This window comes from Dermacentor andersoni, chromosome 9 (assembly GCF_023375885.2).
Source record: "Dermacentor andersoni chromosome 9, qqDerAnde1_hic_scaffold, whole genome shotgun sequence".
Taxonomy (NCBI): domain Eukaryota; kingdom Metazoa; phylum Arthropoda; class Arachnida; order Ixodida; family Ixodidae; genus Dermacentor; species Dermacentor andersoni.
Genome location: NC_092822.1, coordinates 132228650 through 132250877, shown reverse-complemented (window position 1 = coordinate 132250877; position 22228 = coordinate 132228650). Strand labels below are relative to the sequence as shown.

General features: G+C 49.6%; 1 protein-coding gene across 2 annotated transcripts in view; it reads right to left on the bottom strand.

The window, feature by feature from the left end:
- LOC126529691 (uncharacterized) overlaps nt 1-22228 on the bottom strand; it is a 197261-nt gene that overhangs the window by 93621 nt on the left and 81412 nt on the right. For both annotated transcript variants that reach the window (XM_050177199.2, XM_055069997.1), the window contains exon 7: nt 5643-5814. In XM_050177199.2, coding sequence (XP_050033156.2) covers nt 5643-5814 — 172 coding nt within the window. The remainder of the gene's footprint in view (nt 1-5642; nt 5815-22228) is intronic.

Here is a 22228-nt window from a genome sequence, read left to right as displayed (position 1 = left end):
TCGGTTTTGCTTTGGTTGGAAGAAGACGCCGACATCGAGACAGAACGCCTGTGATAGCAGACATTTTTGTGCAGATATTTTCAATATGTTTATCCCAAGTAAGGTGCGAGGAAAAAGTGACACCTAATATTTTATGTTCATCCACAATTTGCAGTTCTTTGCCCGCACACACTAAGATTTGATTACTAGTAATAACTTTATTTTTTGCGCGAAATAACATTACTTTAGTTTTCGTAGGGTTTATTTTTAGGCAATTAGCGACTGGCCATTCAGATAGCTTATTGAGTAGATAGTTACATTTTTCCATTAATTCTTGTGAATTCGGACCAGAAATGAGAAAATTAGTGTCATCGGCATACACGATAAATTTTACGGTTGTATCAATATTAGCAATGTCGTTAATGTAAAGGTTAAAAAGCACAGGACCTAGTACGCTCCCTTGTGGCACGCCATTTAGTAAAGGAACAAAACTTGACTTGGCGTTTTTTATACATACTGATTGTTTTCGATTAGTAAGGTAAGACTCAAATAATGCTAAAGGAGTACCTCTAATGCCATTCTGTGATAATTTCCATAGCAAAATTTTATGATTTATAGAATCGAATGCCTTACTGAAATCAATGAATAGTGCCAATGTGAAGAGATTTCTTTCTATGTTTTTTAGTACATGCTCCTTGAGTGGGAGCAAAGCAGTTTCTGTTGACCTACCTTTACGAAAGCCGAACAGAGCACTAGATAGAATGTTTTGTCTGTCGAAAAAGTTTGATAAGCGAGAAAAAATAATCTTTTCTAATCCTTTGGAAAATACTGGAATGATTGAGATGGGTCTGTAATTTGACACGTCGTTTCTGTTGCCTCCTTTAAAAAGTACAGTTACCCTACTCATTTTCATCCTTTCTGGAAACACCCCAGACTGTAAAGCTAGATTAAATATATGCGTTAAAGCGGGAATGATGTATTCTAAAACATACTTGATAGGTTTTATTTGGATATCATCAATGTCAAGAGCTTTACTATTTTTAAGGTTCATGATAGTGCTAAATACCTCAAATTCACTAGTGGGATTGAAAAATAAGCTGTTAGAAAAGGAAAGAAACGATGACGTATCAGGCCGAGTTTGCTGTGGCACGGTTATACTTGCAAAGTACTTATTGAAATGGTTTGCGAGTGCTAAACCTGAAATTTCATTGTTATTATAGATTATCTTGTCTGGAGAGGTAGCATGCTTTTCGCGGCCAAGAACCTTATTGATAATGCTCCACAAGGTTTCAGGATGTTTACCAGCGGCGTTTGCAAACAGATGCTTATGATAAGCATTCTTAGCGCGTCTAAGTTCCTTATTTAGTTTGTTTCCCTGCTTTTTAAACAGTGTCAGCGTTTCAGGAGAGCGTGTTGTAAGAAATCTATGGTACAGTTTATCTTTCTGTTTTAATTTTTAAAAAGTTCCAGTGTAATCCAGGGTTTTCTTATTTTTTTGGATTGCTTAATCTTTTTGAAGGGAAAATGTGCGCTGTAGATTTGTATAAACGCTGACATAAACTTGGAATACGCGACATTTACATCACTTATTTTGTTTAGGAAAGACCAGTCATAATTGCAAACTGTGCGTTTAAAAAGATCCATATTTCTATCAGTTATATCTTGTATAGTAAACACATTTGACTCTGAACAACTTTTCTCACATTTAAACGATATGTCATAAACGCAGGACAATGATCACTGACGTCCGACGTTACTGTTCCAGTATGCTCTACGACAGTAGAGCATACTGGAACAGTAGACAGTAGAGCCCATGGGCATCTCCTGTAGTCTTGGTAAAAAATAACGGAACGCGACGTTTCTGCGTCGATTATCGTCCGTTAAAGAAGGTCACAAAGAACAACGTATAACCCCTCTCAGGGATAGCAGACGCATTGAATCGGCTCGACAATTCTAAATACTTCTCGTCATTCGATCTTAAAACTGGCTACGGGCAAATATAAGTCGACGAGATGGATCGCGAGAAGACTGCCTTCATCACGCCAGACGGCCTCTATGAGTTTAAAGTCATTCCACTGGGACTATGCTCGGCGCCTTCAATGTTTTAGCGCGGAATGGACACTGTGTTAACAGGGTTGAAGTGGCACACCTGTCTTATCTACTTGGATGACGTCGTCGTCTTCGCCAGGAGTTTCGACGATTACCACAGGCGGATTGAGACAGTATCAAACACGATCAGGTCTTCCGGACTCAGCCTGAAGCCACTTAAACGTCATTAAGCTTACGAATAACTTCAGTTCTTAGGCCACGTCATCAGCAAGTCTGGAGTCCGTCCCGACCTACAGAAAACAGCTGCCATCGCTAAGTTCCCGCGGCCCGTCGACAAGAAGGCAGTGCGCAGATTCCTCGGCCTGTGTGTCTACTATAGGTGTTTTGTAAGATACTATTAAAGAAATAGTCTCTTACAAAGCGCTTATAATAGACACACAGGCCAACGAATGTGCGCACTGCATTCTACTAACAAAACTATTAAAAAATTCGCTACATCTGCAGGTTTGGAGTGACGCCTGACACCGGCGAAAGATGCCGAGAGCGAGTGGGGCTGTACTGATGAGGGTACAACCAAATTAAGAAGGCCCACTAAGCTTGAACAAAGACACTCCTTCACCAGAACAGGAATTGGCCTCCCTGGTGCAGTATTCGGCCGCGACCTCCCTGATATCTACAATACCCCATGGCCCTCACTCCCCAGCAGCTGCGGAGCACCTGACCAAGGCGGTGGTCAGACCTGTAACTCAGCAGAGGGTGCTAAGAATCTCTGGGCCCGGACAGGCCGCCAATGGAAACTGAACCTGTCAACCTTTAACGCCAAAACTCTGTCGAGTGAGGCTAGCTTAGCAGGACTCTTTGACGAACTATCAGACATTGTTTGGGATATCATTGGCCTTAGCTAGATAAAAGAACTGGTGAGGCTTATACATTGCTAATAGCGGCCATGTCCTGTGCTATAGAGGTTTCCCTAATACGAAGCGACAAGGGGTATGATTCCTAAACCATAAGGACATAGCGGGCAACATTGATGAATTCTACAGCATTAATGGGAGGGTTGCAGTAGTCGTAATCAAACTTAATAAAGGTATGCAATAAACGTAGTAGAAGCTCAGTACAATGCGTTGGCGGACTAGTTGGTGCGAATCCATGAAAACTTTGTTTAGCGCAAACCGACAGAGACAAGAAAGGCGACAGGACAAGGCGCCGAAGCCTACGCTAAAACATCCAGTCCAGACGATGAGGAAGTAAATCGGTTTTATAAAGATTTTGGATTAGCGATGAGAAAAGTGAAAACACGGCATGCAGTAGTAAGGGTGACTTCAATGCAAAAGTGGGGAAAAGGCAGGCGGGTGAACAGGCAATTGGCAACTACGGTGCCGATTCTAGAAACACTAGAATTCGCAGAAAGGAATAAGCTGAGAATAACGAACACCTTTTTCAGGAAACGTAGCAACAGAAAGTGGACCTGGAAAAGCCCTAATGGTGAAACAAGAAATGACATTGGTTATATATTTTCTGCCGGTCCCAGCATAGTGCAGGATGTAGAAGCGAGAGGTAGGGTAAAGTGCAGTCACCGTAGATTAGTGAGGGCTAGGATTCACCCCAATTTGAACAGAGAAAGAGAAAAATTGTTCAAGAAGAAACAGGTAAACTTAGAGGCAATAAGGGTAAAAGCAGTCAAATTTACGCTAGCACTTGCAAACAAACAAATGCCGGACTCAAACCTAATTCTACGCGCCTTCCGCCCGCCGCGCCTCGTGAGGTATGGTGGTTTGCATCCACAAGGACGCGCGACAGTGCGCGCCCACTGGGCTCACTCATAGACGCGTTCGCAGATGCCACTTTGTACTTTGTGATCGACAGTGTTTCAAATTCTTCGATATCTATAAACGTAACTGCAATATTTTTATAACTGCTAGATCAGCACAAAAAGGACAGAGGAAGCACTGCCTTGCATGATATAAATCTGCTTGGCTGAGAGTTGAATGTAGCGCGCTGTACCTGCGTAGCCAGGCGAGTGAACGCGGGGCAGCCCAAGTGCCCGGCCTCTTACTGCGCTTCTGAAAGCCGATGCTTCCTTTTCGTAGGCCCAGAACAAACAACCGTCTTCTCAAAGCTCATCTCTCTGTTGACATCTCCACGTATTTTGGTGCACTTCAAACCGTTTGCTGCTACAGAAGTCCGCACTGACGCGAGTGGTCGCAGTATCGGCGGCGTCATTTCGCCTCAAACGACACTTGTGTTCGGTATTTGTGCGCTGCGTCCCCCTCACTATTCAGTATGAGCGCTGTACCGCCTCGCTCAACTATCGACTTTGGCGAGCTTCACGCATCTCGATATGCTCAACAACCTATACTCCATCTCACAAGTCGTTTGCACCCCTGCTGAAAGTGCACATGCAATATCCTTGCGCAGCAGAATAGTTACAGGCGTAACTATGTGATAACTGGAGGGATTAAAAAGTTTTGTTTTCGCGTGGCACATGATACGTTACAGCCTTAAGTCACATTTTACGACCTCTGCGCATTGTGGCAGTTACGACCGGTAACCGTAATAGCCGCCCTAACTGTGAATACGTAGCAGCAAGGCACCGCCAACCGTGTGCTTCCACTTAATCCGCGCTTGTTAGTGACTGGCCACCGCGACAGTAAGAAATGAGCGGTAAAATCTGTCATCGTGTATTCTCATATCACCCTGAAGGAAAAGCATTAATTAATTCTGCAATAGTTATTGAGATCAGCTGTTGGTTTTATGCTACTAGGACTAGAGAGGTGTCACCGAGCAGTAATAGCAGCTTTAGTTCTAGTTAGCAGATGGCGCCACAGCATTAGCACTGGCGATGCATTGATAATGCGGAAAGCTATAACGGCCTAACTATTCACTCCATCATTAATTTACCACTCCACTGTAGTACTGTAGGTGATAACAGTGACGAGCAAGCACCAAAAAAGACGCCGAGCAGACGATGTGGCATGGTGAATAAGGCCGTTCACCCTTTATACTAGCTATGGAGGCTACATGGAACTACTCAGAAAGTATATAAATGCAGCAAAGCGCCGCTGTAATATTCATGTAAGCCCAGCTTCTGGTTACAACGGGAAACATTTGCTGCCCCCATCCACCAACCAAGTAACGTATCCACAGGATGACGGGGAGACACTGAGCAGACCACACAGCTTCAGGGGCATTCGAGGTTATTAGTAGAAGGGACCTGCAGCTTCCACCGGGCTGCAAAGAGCTTGTGAGCCGCCCTATCGCCCAAGTATAGGTGCGATTTTTCGTCAGATAGATACGACTTCACTAAGTCCAGTAAACAGCGTGCAACCGTTTCATCCGTACCATAAAAAAAGCACACCAAACATCGCATGACCACACAGTAACGAATGTTCTTCTACTGTAACTCGTCCACCAAATAACAAGTGACTGATTAGCCTGAACTTAATTATTGTTGTTTTAACTGTTTTACCCAGGGAAACAATTTCCTTTCTTATTTTGCAATACTTTCGTTTTGCCCCCATTTGTTGGACCTGACACCCGAATTTTTCTGCGGAAAAAGTAAACTGTTTACTGTAAGGAAGTAAACGCTCGGCGAAGGAATGCGCTCAGCTTACCGTGGATAACAGTGGATCCTCGGAATGTCTGTGCCAGCTGCCGCAGCACCTGCGGGGGTATTGAGCTGCCAGCAATGAACAGCCACTGAACACTGGACACGTCGAGGGATAGCGGCAGGCCACGCTGGACGATGTGTTGCCCGTGCGTTGGATACAGTGTCAGGGTGGTCACCTAGGTTAGGGAGAGAGGGTACGCACTTATTTTTTATGAGGCGTGGAAACTTCCTCGTAGGGTGGAGTTCGTAGTTCAGGGCCCCATTGGCTCGCGCCACTCAGTGTGCCCGCCGGATCAGCCATCGCTGCTCTTGCGGGTCTAAGCTGCTCGGCGCAGTCTCCCAGGAGGAAGGTGAAGGAATAGGGGAGTAACCAGGGGGGTGTGAGCCTTCCCAGGTGCAACGATTTATGTTGAATTCCAATGGCGGAGTCGGAGCAAGTTTTTCTGCTCGTTTCGGAGCAAGTTTGTTCCAATGACAGAGCGAGGGCGGGAGTAAAGTGTTCCAATGAGAGAGTCGGAGTGGATTCAGAGCGGGAGTCACTTCGTCGTGCAGAAAAAGACGCTCCGCCGAAATCGGCGGAGTGGACCGGAACTCTGCGTGACGTATTTCCTTTACCACGTTTGTCTGCTGGGAGGCGCCACCGGTCACGACTCGCGAGGAAGCAAAAGCTGCTGCACGCTTGGCGAGACATCCATTCCGCACTTTAAAAAAAAAAAAAAAAAACAGGTGAATGGCGGTAAAGAGACAAGGGACCGGTGCGGCGGTGCTGGGAGCAAACAGCGGAAGAAAATGACAACACGCAAGGCATCCTGGGTAACTCGACGATAGAAGTTCCGCTTCCGCCTTGCTCTGACGGCGCAGGTTGTGTTCCACTCGCGGATTTGGAGGCGTTGCTCTACGCCAGAGTCGAGTGCTCGCTCGCGGAGTCCGTCAGCTGCTCCGACTCCGCCATTGGAATTCAAAAAGAGTGTGGGCTGCGCGCCACAGTAGGCACAGTATGAGGGATATTGTGTGGGGTGGGAGAGGTGAAGATGAAAGAGACAGGGAAATCAATTCGTTTGAAGCTGTCGCCGCGCGACGGCGTCTTCTCGGTTAAGGGAATTATGTGGTTCGAGGAAGTGTTTCCTGCTATTTTATTTATTTATTTAGAAAATACTGCAGGCCTTGTAGTGGCCCTTGCAGGAGGGGCAGAAATACAGAAAAAGACAACAACAAGGAAATGCAAGAATACATGAGTAGCAAAACAGTAAGAGTAAAAAAAAAAAAAACAGTAACAGTTAAAAAAAAAAATTTAAACAATTTCAGAAACACTGCAACAAAACAAGTTAAAAAGGAGCAAACAACACTTTTCAACTGTCGCATGTTCAGCTTTCAACGCATTCAATGCTGTCTGTGTCAATAAGAAGCGATATGGGCAAGTTATTCCATTCGGTTATTGTGCGAGGAAACAAGGAATATTTAAAGGTGTTGGTCCTGGCAAAATACGGAGTTAATGACTTGGCGTGCCGGTGCCTTGTTAATCGCCCTGTTAGTGGTTGTATGTATTGGTGCGGATTTAGAGATAGCCGATTATTCTGAAGCAGATAGAGGAACTTAATCCTTTCAATCTTCCTCCGCAATTTTAGTGTTTGTATATTATTCATTTTCATTAAGTTTGAGGGAGAGTCTGTTGGACGGTATTTAGAAAATATAAAGCGCACAGCTTTTCGCTGAATTTTTTCTAATGCATCTATGTTGCGTTTCGTGTGCGGGTCCCAAACAATTGCCGCATATTCTAGTGTAGGCCTTATATGGTGTTGTAAGCCAACAGCTTGGTTTCTGGAGGTGCCATTTTTAATTTATGCCTGAGCAGACCAAGTTCTCTTAAAGCTGAAGCACATGTAGTAGAGATATGTTTATTCCAGGAAAGATCGTGCGTTATGATAACCCCCAGGTACCTATATTCCTCGACTTCGGATAAGGGTTGAGATGCAAGATCGTAAGTAAACAGTAAAGGGTACTTTTTTTTAGTAATTCTCATATCTCATATCTCTGGAATGTTGTAGTGTTTCAGTGTAGTTCAGTGGTTCTGTCGGTGCATCGTCTGGGTTGGACAGTTCTTCCAATGGCATCCGGTTAGCGAGCTCTCGAGCTACCGCAAGAGCGCCTGCATTACCATGGAGAGAGGCGTGTACAGCTGTCCAGACGACAAGCACCTTGTCTGTGAAGGCAGTCAGTGAATTAGTGACCACTGTGAGGACCACTGTGCGTCCCATGCCGGCATGGTTGAAGCGTGTACGATGGCTAGGGCGACAGCAGCCTCTTCCGCCGTCCACAGTGTTGAGCGTGGCCGAAGCCCTAAGAATGTTTCTACTATCTAGTACGAGTAGACACAGGGCACGTCTCTGTGGGTACCGCGCCACGTTGGTGTATAGGACCAGTGTGTCTGACGTATCATCGCCAAAGAATAGAGCCAGGGCTTGTGCTCTTGCTTTTCTTCCACCTTTATCACAGTCAGGGTGCATATTCCGTGGAATTGGGGCTGCGTGAACTTTGTTGCGAATGCTAAGCCCAAGAAGAGTGTGGTCTTCCAGTTGTGGTTTTCTTTGTGTCCGATATCCAAGCCGGGATAGAACGATGTACCCCTGCGTTGTTCGCTGGAGATGTGACCTTCGATTAGTTCGCGGATAGTGCTATGCATCGCGAATCATAGAAAGCTACTGAACAAATTTATTTTGTCAAGGTAAAATACGTAAAAAAATCGTAAAGTACGATTGCTACGCGACAACTCAAACAAAGGCATTTTCCCGCGTTTCTAACCTTCATAGACCGGCCATAGCGTCCGCCATTTGCGCGTGCCGGCGCGTGAGTATCTCGGGGGACATGAACTGGTGCGCCCGGTTCCTTGCAATACCTCCAGATGGCGCTCGCCTTCGCCGCATGGGCGCCCACGCAAGAGGCCATGTTTCTACCAGAAAGCCCGCCTTCGTCCATACCGTTCGCGACCAGCGTTGCCCGGTAGACATTACGGTTACGTGCGCTCCAGTTGCCGGGAAGTGCTAGAAGTACTCAGGGACCTTTGACTGCTATCACGTTCCACTCTTAAAGGCGAATCTAAAGCGTCCTCAATCTTTTTTTTTTTTTTTTTTGCCTAGGTGAACACCCAAATTGATGAGCGCTGCTGCTCGTGGACAGTTTGAATTGATCCGAAACACCACACTCCCGCTATTCGTGGTTTTCCAGTAACTTCATCACTAGCTCAGAACATATAAATTTTCGATATAAAACTGTTCATAATCGGTTACCTTCGCTACCGACCAGTTTTATTTTTCTATGGATCTAATCCTACGTTGGACGCATGCACGAACGATCTAGTTGGTCGCCCTAAAGATACGGCTCAATGGCAGATCCGCAAAAAGCACTCTCTTCCACAGACGCGTTCAGAGAAGCTTCGCACTGCCTTCGGGATGTAGTGGTCAAATTATGCACATCGCTCCTTATCATACGCGCATACCTTGCCGTCATCGTTATGTGCCAGCTAGGAACTTGCACAAATAAAAGAGAGGAGTACGTGCCGTAGTGCATTTTGACGGCAATCCTTGTTAGCACAGGGGAGGGCCGCTATTCCAACAAAAGGGTCGCAGTTTCGCCTGAAAGGCGAAGCACTGATTGCGACAGCAAATTGGTGGATAGCCCTGCGAAGTAAGGATAGTAGTTTGAGCGGCTGTATAAAACTAGTAAACATTCGCTTACAAATTAAATTAACAATGATAGAATATGTAAGCGTGACTGAACAAGAACGTTGGAAGAAACAGACACACAGAGACAGTGCTGACTTTGTGTGTCTGCTTCTTTACACGTCCTTGTTCAGTCGCGCTTACACATTCTATCATAGATTAAAAGCAACTAGCCCGCCAACGTGCTTTAACTAAATTGACAAGCCCGGCGACACGCGCGCACAGGTAAACATGAACACATCTCGCTCGATGAGGGCGGATGCTCGCTGTCAGAATGCTGGAGTGAGGAATCGTCGCAGCAACAAGCGAATTGACCTTCGTGCATCTCTCGCTTAAACGTGAATGAAACGTCGAACTCACAGCCCATACGAAGCTACCGGCACTATGCGCACTCCGCAAACATCGCGGGCCGCTTTGAAGATGAGACCCGCGTGGACGCGCACTTCGGCTACGTCGCAGATCGCTTTCAAGACGTATGATAACCGACAACGCGTCCCCGCAGCGTCCCTCAAAGGCGTGTACTGCGGCAACCGCCAATCACGTGCTTAACGCCCTAGTAAGAAACGCCGCAGTTGTCTCCACTCTGTATGGAGCGGTGGGCGACGAAGTCACGGAGGAACCCTAGCAGCCGCCCTAGATTACACCCCCCTTCTTTCGCCTGACCCCCATGCCTCGGGCGCGACAGGAGAGGGTACGCTTCTGGCCCGCGTTCCTCGCTCGCGCAAGCGAAATTAAATCGCGCTTGACCGGCTCACCCTCACAGGCTTTCCCTCATACAGCATACGGCGCACGGCGACGATTTTATCACCCTTGGACTTTATACGGAACCTCATGGCGACGCTGACGGCAGAAATGCGCCTTGATTGTCCATATAATTGCTATCGCAATAAAATAGGCGTTTAGAAACGACTCTTGGCAGTAAGCATACGTCTTAGGAGAGGAGCTTAGAGCAAAACGTACGTAAAGCGCACAATGTACGGCGTGGAACCGGCGAGATGGCGGTGACCCTTACAAGTTTTATGCAGCTCATCTAGGTGTCATCGGCGAAGATTCCAACGGTGGTCCTTGTTGATGGGATTTCGTTCGACGAGGTATGCCTGGAATTGATGGACAGCGGTTCTTCGTCTTCGACTGATTTGTTCGAAGCCTTCGAGCGACAACAGTGTCGAGTCGGTGACGAATGTGAACGTTTTGCGATTCCAATATGGCAACATTGCCAACTGGGTGTCGACGCTGTCAAGTGGCTCCTGCGTAGGGAGGTCGACCTGGGCAACGGAGGATGCATATCGCGTAGCAGCGGGCTCCGCTATCCACCCTCAACCACCCGGCATCTTTCACCATCGGCACGAAATCGTACAACCATCGTCACTGGCAAGTCACCAGCTCTTACTTGACAACAATATTTCCGGGCTCGACTCTTTTCTTAGTCCGAGACGGCCGTTTGAGATCCCTAAGCCGCGGTCACCGCGTTAAGCCTAAACGCGCCACCGCGACAGCGGCACGGCGGACGCGGACGCCGCGTCGGCATCCGACGCACCCTGCAACGCGGCTCCCAGGGTAGGGGCCCGAGCCGCGGAGATGGCCACCAGCAATTCCGACCCGGCAGGCCAACTGGACTGCATGGATGCAGACGACTTGGAGCCCGAACGCGACATCGAGTTCTGCGACTACCGCCCCGGCCGGAGCGGAGCAGCCGACATGCCCAATGATACACATCCTCAGCCACCCGTGCCTCACACTCCATGGTACCGGGTGGTCGACGCTCGCCGAAGGAGGGTTGTCGCCGAGGAGTCCTTCAAGACTCCACCCGCCCCATTCGACTCACGCGAACGTCGACACGGACCCGGCTGGCCTCGACTGCCGCGCCTCCCCGCAGGGGACCACAAGGTGGTTCTCCGAATAAGAGGAGGTATATCACTACAACAAGAAGCGGTCTTACCGCTGCGAGACGCGATACAAACCGCACTCCGAGCCCCGCTGCCTCCGACGGCGCGCATATGAGTACGCAAGGAACAGAACATCGCATTGGTCAGCACCCCGGACCCTGACCTGGCGGAACAGCTTTGCCACATTCAGACGCTCCTGCTCGCAAACAAATTGTATCAAGTCTCTGCGTATGTGGCTTCCCCGGACAACTCCTGCAAGGGGATAATCACAGGCGCCCTACCTATACCTACCGAGGAAGCCCTCATGAACGATACGGTCACCTACCCCCATGATATCAACATAATCCAAGCCAGACCCTTCGGAACGAACGGAGCATGCCTCTACACCTTCGAGGGCACGCGAGTTCCCAGCTACGTGTACTTTCAAGGCGTAGAATTTCGATGCAGACCTTTCCGCCCAGTCACCCAAGTGTGCCACTGCTGCCTCCGAACCGGACATCGGCATGACATATGCCCATACCCACAAGAACGGCGGTGCGGGAACTGTGGCTTGCTTAACCCAGATGAACACCACGAAGGTTGCTTTCCACGCTGTCTTACTTGCGGATCCGATGACCATCCCACCATTGACCTGAGTTGCCCGGCTCGTCAGAGGAGACTCGGGCCCCGAGCGGTGAAAGAGCGGCGCCAGCGCCCAAAGGGACCCGATACGACTCCACCGAGGAGGAGTACCGAGATATCAACGACAAACCAACAACCTGACGACATTCCTAAGAATGCTTGCAGCCAAGCACCTCACAGCACCGCTCGACCGAAGGAACCGAAAATATCATACCACGAAAAGAAAACCAAACAAGCACGTGTTCAACCCCGAGTACCTCCTGCCATACGGACACCTGCGACACCACTCATGAACCACCCGCCATGCCCTCCTGTGCAGTGCGGCACGAGAAGCGACGCCACGTGTCCGGCGCTCCCACAACGAGAGCCCGCCCATGCGCCTGGCTCGGCGGCAAGAGGGGGTCTAAAGATTTCATCTGGTTCGGCAACCGGGGGGCGCCTGGATCCAGACCCACAGCTGCAGCAACGGCAGGACCCCCTGGCCGACACTGGTAAGTCACCCGTTGAGCAGGCCTCCCCAATACCTCCCCATTCAGCGCCGCCCCATGCACCAGTCCTCTCACAACAGACCTGTGCACAATATTTCCAAGCTCCAGAATTCACACAAGGCCTCACGCAACTAGTTCTAAAATTTGTAAGCGACAGCCTCGAGGCTGTCAAAACACAAATGGTTAAGGAACAAGAGCAGGCCCTACAGAGAGTGGAGACCGCGTTTAATCAACGTATCGACAAAATAGAATCTGAAATCAATCACCTCTTCGATTTGCATGCCCAATCATCACCCACCCGTAAGCATAAACAGCCCAAACCTGCCGCCGCCGCTCACTCCCCTCAGCCCACGGCGGAGGGGACCAGCCCACAGTTGGGGGTTTCGACCCCCGTAACGACTCAACATGGCCAACTCCAATAAGCGACAGAATTCGGGTAGAGTGGGTTTAACTCCTCCACCCGGAAACCAAACTTTATCTGACCTAATCATATGGCAATGGAATTGTGAAGCATCAAAAAGAAACTCGCCCAATTGGCCGCATACATTCAACTTTTTCCGAAGCCACCAGATATACTGGCCCTGCAGGAAACAGGGTCCGCGTCTCTATCCTTGCAGGGATACCACGTGGCATCCGTAACATCGCGTACCGCTATTCTTATTAATAAAACCCTCCCCTTCATAGACCGAACCCCTACCGGGGGTCCTTCAGAAGGAGGAACCGAGTACACCGCTCTCGAGATTATCCCGTCCAACCCCACATCGGGAAAAGGGCTGTTGGTTGTAAACATATACAGTCCCCCTAAAGACAAGGGCACAAGGATATCGGAAATTTTTGCTCAAACACGCTATACACATCGAATCATAGTGGGCGACTTTAACGCCCGCCATACGGCATGGGGTTATATAAATAACACGCCGAAGGGTAACCTTATACATAACACTATGATGCACCACACACTTACTTTAATCACAGATCCCACTATACCAACGAGAGTGGGCACCAGTACGGCAAGAGACACCACGCCAGACCTCACGATGACAAGCACACATGTGATAGTGAAAGCACACGAGGTCCTGCCGGACACATTAGGCAGCGATCACCACGTGATACAAACAATCCTAACGCAAAATTCCAAAATTTTTCGGCCCAAAATTCAGACCCTCGTTGACTGGGATAAACTCTGCTCGTACATCGCCGTGGAGGATACCACACCGCAGACCTTGGAGTCTTGGACTCAAAAGATACAACATGCCCTCGACAGAGCTGGAAGAAAGATTAAGAACACCAAGAATGCCCCCCAAGTAGACCCCCACCTCCTCCATCTGTGGGAGGCTCGTCGAAGCCTCTCCAAACGATGGAAGCGCCAGAGATTAAACCGCAAACTTCGCCTTCGTATCGCTGCAATCACGGAGGAGGCTGCACAATATGCCACCCAGCTTGCTCAAACAAACTGGGCCAACTTTTGCGGCACACTGAAAGGAACGCTGGGCACAAAACGCACTTGGAACCTCTTGAGGGCTCTTCTCGATCCCACTTCCACCAAAATCCACGCGGACACTACTACTCAAAAGCTGATTCACTTAGAGGAGCAAAAGGGCACGGATATTATGGCACACATCAAAAATCTGTATATTCCACAGCCCAGACCTACACATTCGAACGCAGCCCCTTTAACACCCCCTGATCCAGACGAAAACCTGGATGCAGATGTCACACTGCCGGAGGTGAAACAGGCCCTTGGCTATATTACCAGGGACACTGCACCAGGGCCCGACCAGATAACGTACAAAGTCCTCCGAAATTTAGATGACATATCTTTGCAGGAGCTCACGGATCTCTTTAACGAACACTGGCGAAAGGGCACACTGCCTGGCGATTGGAAACACGCCAAGATTAATCTTATTCCGAAACAGAATAAATCCTTACTGCTTCAGAATTTACGACCTATCTCGCTCACGAGTTGTGTAGGCAAACTTTTTGAGCACGTGATTGTCCGGCGACTACAACCGCACTTAGAAGCTAAGCATTTCTTCCCCAACTCTCAGTTTGGCTTCCGCCCCAACGTATCGGCGCAGGATGTCCTCTTGCATATTAAAGAGACCTTATTAAATCCCAAACGACGGACAGCCCGCACCGGAGCCATCCTAGCATTAGACATACAAAAGGCCTTTGACAATGTAGGACACGACCATATCCTCAGGACCCTTGCCACCACAGGTTGTGGCCGTAGGATCTGGCATTATGTCAAAGCTTTTTTGGAAAATCGTACCGCTGAGATTAGATTAGGTCCACTCACATCGGCCGCCTTTGCCCTCCCAAACAGGGGCACACCCCAGGGAGCAGTCGTATCACCACTATTATTTAACGTAGCCATGGCCCCACTCGCCAGAGAGCTCGCAGGTATCGCTAAATTGCACCACGCTTTCTATGCAGATGATATGACCCTATGGGTGTCACAAGGGTCCATTGGGGAGGCCCAAGATGTCCTACAAACAGCTATCAACGTTATCGAACGGCATGTTCCCATAATGGGGCTCTTCTGCTCGCCAGAAAAGTCCGAATTGCTCACTATTAAACCCCACAAAGGCGACCCAGGCATACACCTGTTCATACACGGTCAACAAGTGCCTAAGGTACATAGAATCAGGATCCTTGGTCTGCACATACAATCTAACCTAGATGCAGGTTTTACACTGAACCTCCTCGATAAACAAATAAAACAAATCTCAGGACTGGTTCGCCGGATTGCGTCACGCAATCACGGCCTGTCTGAAAAGGACACCATGCAAATGATTGAAGCTTTAGTGGCCAGTCGCCTTGCCTACCACCTCCCGTATCACCACCTCACTCAAAAACAAATGGATCAGGCTAATCGTCTAATCAGGCGGGCGGTTAAGACCGCACTGAGGCTGCCGATGCGCGCTAGCACTACCCGCCTCCTACAGACTGGTCTCTATAATACCGTCCAGGAAATCATAGAGGCACAGAGGAGTAATCAGCTTCTACGCCTCACCCGAGCACCCACTAGGCGAAACCTACTCCGAACTCTGGGATGTGAGCCAAGCGGCACGATCCCGATGGAAGAGCCGTGGTTCCCCATTCCTGTAAGACTCGCAGCTAACATGCAACTCAAACCGTTGCCACGAAACATGAATTCGCACCGCTATCCGGGTCGACGTAAGGCGCGGGCTAATTACTACACCCGACGTTACCAAGATCGCGAAGACGTCCTTTATGTCGACGCCGCGGTCGGTCCGCTCAAAGGAACGGTCACGGCCGCTGCCATGACGGAGGACGGACGCATTAACATCTCTGCTTCGATTAAAACAGCGCGCACCGATGTGGCTGAGGGGGTCGCATTAGCCCTAGCAGTGGCGCATGCGGCTGCGGATTCTACCATTACAGAAATCTGCACCGATTCCCAAAGTGCATACCGTTACTTCCTTCAAGGCGTAGAACCTAAGACGGTCACACACATTTTGCAAAACATTCCTTCGCTTCCTCACCAGGTGACTATCACGTGGGTACCTGGGCATGAGTGTGTCCCTGGGAACGAGCGCGTTAATGCGCATGTCCGAGGTCTTTCCCTCCGACCCTGGACGACCACTCACCCAACCCCATGGAAAAGCCAGGAGATGGGATCTGTACCTACCACCAGATTACCACGTACTACAGGGATGGCAGACGAGATTTACCTCCCCCTCACCATTCCCTTACCGCCCATCAGAGTTCAATCTGGCGCCAGATCCAGACCAAAGCATTTATTTCTCCATATCTGGCACATTTATTTCACCCCGGTCTCCATAATCCACAATGTACCACCTGCCGAGCGCCCCGGGCAGATCTTTTCCACTGTCTGTGGAGCTTCCCCACGCCCATGGCGGTAGAGCCTATTCCCAACCCTTCCTTTTCCTCGTGGGAGGCCGCTCTTCGGGCCACTTGCTCGGGTGACCAGCTCTGGCTGGTGGACCGTGCTTGCCTAGAGATGTCGGCCAGGGGGCTCCCGGACGTCTAGGAGCCCAACCACATTCAAATGGAACCAATAAAGTTTTATCCATCCATCCATCCTGTCAAGTGTCAGCTACGTCACTGGAGCAGCACTGTAACGATGGGGCGTGGAACTGGCGGAGATGACAGTGACCCTTGCAAGTTTTCTACTGCTTGCACTGTTTTTTTTTTTTACCAATTGAAAGCGTCTCGCTCTATCGTGCCGGTTCCACTGCAAATGCTTTATCTTACTTTTTTCTTGTGGGCGACGCGGTTCTGTGTTGTCAAATGCCGTGCACGTCAAGAGGCGTTTCTTACTTTTTCGTAGCCCAGCATTTTATTCACTGATTTTTCTGCTTTGTGGCGGTGATATTGGGTGTAACCCACGTCCACCAACTGCTGAACAAATCCAACAACTGCTGAATGGCCAAAGTTCAATACTGCCACGTGCCTTTCGCGCTTTGTGTCTGTGCCACTGGAGTTTGAATCACGGGTGTTAACGCGTGTGAGCACTCGCGCAAACCTGCTGCGACAGATTGGTATCTACGATGGGCCCATCGCATCGGGCAGGGCAACTCGCCCTATCTCTCGCGATAGTTCTACACACGTGCCTTCACAGCCTTTAAATACTGCCGTCCATGCTCGCATATGTTGCTGCTATTGGGCTAGTAGCTTTTGGTTATGTTGGGCACAAGTTCGCCTCAATAAATGTTTGTCTTGCTGTGCGCGCGTCTTCTCTAATTACCGGTGTGTAGCACCACTCGTTACAACTGCTGGAGGTGCTGGGTGTGTCCAGCGCTCGTTCAGGCACTCGCGACACCAGTCTGCATCAGCCAGAAGAAAACGACCAACGAAGAAGCCGCCGGAATCTTGGGCTCTCCCCTGACTACAGCTTCCTACCAGAGAAGACACGACCTTCAAAAAAGGCCACGGCAGCCAAGATGAGCGAGCCCATCACTCCTAGAGCCGTCGTGATGGAGCAGCCAAGGGAGCCACCGACATTCCGTGGAACCCCCTGCGATGATCCTGAGGACTGGCCCGAACAGTTCGAGCGCGGGGTGAGCTACAACAAGCGGGACGATGAAGCGAAGCTGCAACACGTTTACTTCACGCTGGAGGAGTCTGCACATACGTGTTTCATCAGCCCAGAGTCTCAGCTCAGGACATGTGAAAACTTCATGCGAAGCCGTCTTGTTACATTTACAAGTGTCCTTCGCAAGGAAAGAGCCGAGAGACAACTTCAAATACCTCTCCAGCTGCCTAACGAAAGCGTGGCCGTCTTCGTGGAAGAAATGACGACTCTTTTTGGCCGGGCAGACCCAGAAATGCCGCAAGAAAAGAAGCTTGGTTTTTTTATCAGAAGACTGAAGCAAGAGCTTTCCGCTGGGCTTATGTGGAACCCACCCAAAACAGTCGCTCAACTCTTAACTAAAGCTGCAGCCGTGGAAAAAACACTCGATGTTCGAAGAAGGCAGTACGGAGGCCCTGCTCTGGTCCATGGTACGTCTCCCACGGAATTCGATGCCATGAGCATGAGCAACCTTCAAGACACAATCAAGGCTGTAGTACAATAGGGACTTCGTAAAATGTTCCCTAGCTCCAGTCTTCAAGTCGCAGCGCTCAGCGATACTATCAGACAAGAAGTCCAGCAGGCACTTGGAACAGGGCAACTAGTTCAGCCGCACCAAGCACCCGAATACACTTCTCGACCACGTCAGCTTATGTCGCATGCCTCCGCTGTGCAAAACCAAGTCCGACCGACAAGATCGGCGTACTCACCATTGCAACGTTCACGACCAAATGACCGCCCACCTAGTGCCGAACAGGCAGCCCCGAGAAAGACCGACGTCTTGAGGACTCCCAACCAGCATCCGTTATGCTTCCACTGCGCCGTGCCTTGCGATGTATACCGTCGCTGCTGCTATAGGAACCTCGGCATCCGTGGGTTTCATATCGGGGCTCCACGTCTGCAACGTGGCCAAAGGCCACTTCACATTGAACACAACCTACTAAGGCAGACTTCGTCGACTAGCCGCTACAGGTTGCCGTCACCCGCCGTTTTACTTCACCCCACCCTAGCTACGCGGGAGCAGTGCGGGGAAGGTCCCCCAGCCCTATAGCTTGGGAAACTGAGGACGGCAACCGGTAGAGGCATGGTTTCAGTCCGTCGCACTGCTGAAAACCCTCCCCCACCGCAGCATTACAGTGGTGTAACTACGCCTGCGCGGTACGAAGAAAATTTGTCAACAACGCGACGATGTAATTTTCATACCACCGACGAGACCAAGCGATGCGTCAGCAGCAAGTAACGGCAAAGCCGCAGCACCACACCCCGACACACGTGCAATACCACAACAAAATCCACGGACCTAGCAGTGAAGATAGACAACCGGGATGTGTTCGCTCTGGTTGACACCGGTGCTGATTTCTCCGTCGTGAGCGCAGTGTTCACCGCTCAGCTCAGGAAAGTTCTTGCTGCTTGGGACGGCCCGCAGATACGAACAGCAGGTGGTCACGTAGCAACACCAAAGGGAAGATGTACAGCTCTTGTAGCGGTGCGAGAACACGTACCCTACCGTTTTCATCGTCCTAGAGCAGTACTTCCATGACGTCATCCTAGGCGTAGACTTCCTTTCGGCAAACAGTGCGGTCATTAATCTACAGGCACAGACCATAAGTCTTTCACCAGACAACGCCATCGCGCACGATCCAAGTCCAGCATTATCTGCTTCACTCGCGATTCTCAATGAGCATATCACGTTGCCACTAGGATTGCTTCGCTACATCGTCCAAGATTCGCCACACGACGCTTACAAAGCATCGAATAATAACAGATAAATATACACGGCCTATTCACCAGTCACCGTACCGCGTGTCCATGAAAGAACGCGAAGCAGTCAGGAAAGAGATAAAAGAAATGCTGCACTACGACGTCATCGCACCCTCTCAACGTCCCTGGGCTTCCACCGTCGTGCTCGTGAAAACAAGAGACAACACCGTAAGATTTTACGTCGATTACCGCCGACTCAACAAGGTTACGAGAAAGGACGTCTACCCGCTCCCTCGAATTGACGACGCCTTGGATCACCTTTGCAATGCAAAATAGTTCTCGTCCATGGACCTAAAGAGCGGCAATTCGCAGGTGAATGTCGACGAAAGGGATCGCGAAAAGACTGCGTTCACTACACCACATGGCTTATAGTAGTCCAAGGTCATGCCATTTGGGCTGTGTAGTGCCCCTGCAACCTTCCAAAGAGTAATGGACACCGTGTTGACTGGCCTGAAATGGCAGACTTGTGTGGTATATCTTGATGACGTGATAGTATTCGCTTCTACCTTCGAGGAACACCTTACCAGGCTAGAAATGGTGCTGCTTGCTATCAAGTCATCCAGACTTACGCTGAAGCCTGAACAATGTCGCTTCGCCTACGAACAGCTAAAATTCCTGCGCCACGTTCTTAATTCTGTAGGCGTCTTACCAGACCCGGAGAAGACAGCCGCCGTGCGACAGTTCCCACAGCCCCGGGAAAAGAAAAGCGTCAGAAGGTTTCTCAGACTATGCGCCTACTACAGACGTTCCGTCAAAGACTTCTCGCGGATTGCAGAGCCGCTGATACGCCTGACAAAAGAGGACGTCCCATTTGGATGGTATGCACCACAAGGGGAAGTGTTTCGAGAGCTCCAGCTCCAGCGCCGTCTCGAATCGCCACCCATTTTGGCGCACTTAGACGACAACGCAGAAACTGAAATCCACACGGACGCCAGCAGTATTGGGCTTGGCGCCATTCTTGTTCTGAGACAGAATGGACCAGAACAGGTCATCGCCTATGCCAGTCATTCTTTATCGACGGCAGAGTCAAACTATTCCACAACGAAAAGAGAATGTCTGGCAATAGTGTGGGCAACATTAACAGAGAGAGAAAAGAATACAGAGAAAGGCAGGGGCGTTAACGAGAGGTAGTTCCGCTCGGCTACTCTGCACGGGTGGAAGGTTTAAGGGGGATAAAAAGAGTGGAAGGAGGATAGAAAAAGCGAAAAGCACGAATGAGGCGCGTACACTGTAGAGCGGTAAGGGGCGGCATTCTTAAAGTCTATCGTGAAGCCCCGTAGAGCGCAGGAACCTTAATAACGCGAGTAAGGCCTTCAGCGCGGATGTTCTTTTGGAGATTCGGATAGTGGACAATTGGCAACATCAAAATTTCGCCCATGTGTATTCGGCACATCATTTACTGTCGTTACCGATCACCATGATTTGTGCTAGCTAGCAAACCTGAAGGACCCGTCCGGACGCACGCCTCGCAAGATGGAGTTTGCGGCTGCAGGAGTTCAACATCTCCGTAGTTTACAAGAACGGAAGAAAGCATTCTGACGCAGGCTCTCTCCCGAGCAACCACCACCGTATACAGACGACGACTCAAATTTTCTGGGCATGGTCACCGCCTCCCGTTTCGCCCCGCAACAGCAGGCCGACCATGAACTAAGTGGCCTCATTGCGTACCTTGAAAGACAAAGTGACAGCGTACCACAAATCTTCAAGCCCAGTGTGTCCGCATTCTGCTTGAGAAATGTTCTAGCCAAAAAGAACTTCGATCCTATGAAGGAGGCCTACCTTCTTGTTGTAGCATCGTCGTTACGTCCAGAAATTTTGCTGGCGTCTCATGATGGAAGCAACATCCCGACACCTCGGCTGTGCACGAACACTCGCGCGGATTCGAGAATGTTATTACTGGCCGCGTATTGTAGAAATCAAGCACTACGCCCGTACGTGCCGAGAGTGTCAACGCCGCAAGACTCCCCCAACAAAACCTGCCGGATTACTGCAACCGATCGAAACCTCGACAAGACCGTTCGAGCAAGTTGGATTGTACTTTCTTGGGCCTTCCCCGACGTCCACCGCTGGGAACAAATGCATTATTGTTGCGACGGATTACTTGACGCGCTACGCAGAGACGTGCGCACTGTCAAGAGGTACCGCTGAGCAAGCAACCAGATTCTTTTATTTTTCAGATCGTTCGGCGTCACGGTGCGCCAGAGGCCATTATCACTGACAGCCATTCTGTAGTGACCTGATGCAGGCCATATCGCGGTATGCCCAAACTACTGACCGCAGAACTACAGCATACCATCCGCAAAGTAATGGTCTCACAGAACGGCTAAATAAAACCCTGGCGGACATGATGTGGATTTACATGGACGTTGAACATAAAACGCGAAGTACTCTCTTAAGTCACATTCGCCTATAACACGGCCATTCGGGAGACAACTGGGCTGCCACCGTTCCCTCTTGTTTACGGCCGGGAAGTGATTACGACACTCGACGCCATGCTGCCACATGTGAATGAAGTGACCCACACCATGACGTGGCGACGTTTCAGCATCGCGCCGAAGAAGGAAAGAAAGAAAGAAAGAAAGAAAGAAAGAAAGAAAGAAAGAAAGAAAGAAAGAGAGAAAGAAAAAATTGACGCCCGGCACTACAAGTTTGGGTATGGGCACCAGTTCACCGACGAGGCCTCAGCGAGTGGCTTCTTTGGGAACAAAGGGGTACTGCTCGCAGATGTCTATATTCAACTTTTTTTGTATTTTAGATCAGAACACTATATCAGAATACGCGGGAGCCATCGCGCAATGATAGAACAGCTGATGTACTCGATCTCTTAATCTGTAACGTACCTGGTGTTGTATACAATGTACGGGTGTTGCCAGGTTTGAGCGACCAGAGTGTTGTTCTAGCAGATTTATCAGTTCTGCATGTGAAGGTTGCAAAAACACCTCGCCGAAAGATATATGTCTACGGCAGGGTCAACCTCGAGGCGATTAGCACTGCTTTCGAGTCGTTCCTTGCAACTTTTGATGCGCTCGCGGATAATCTAAATATCGAACTGTGGAATA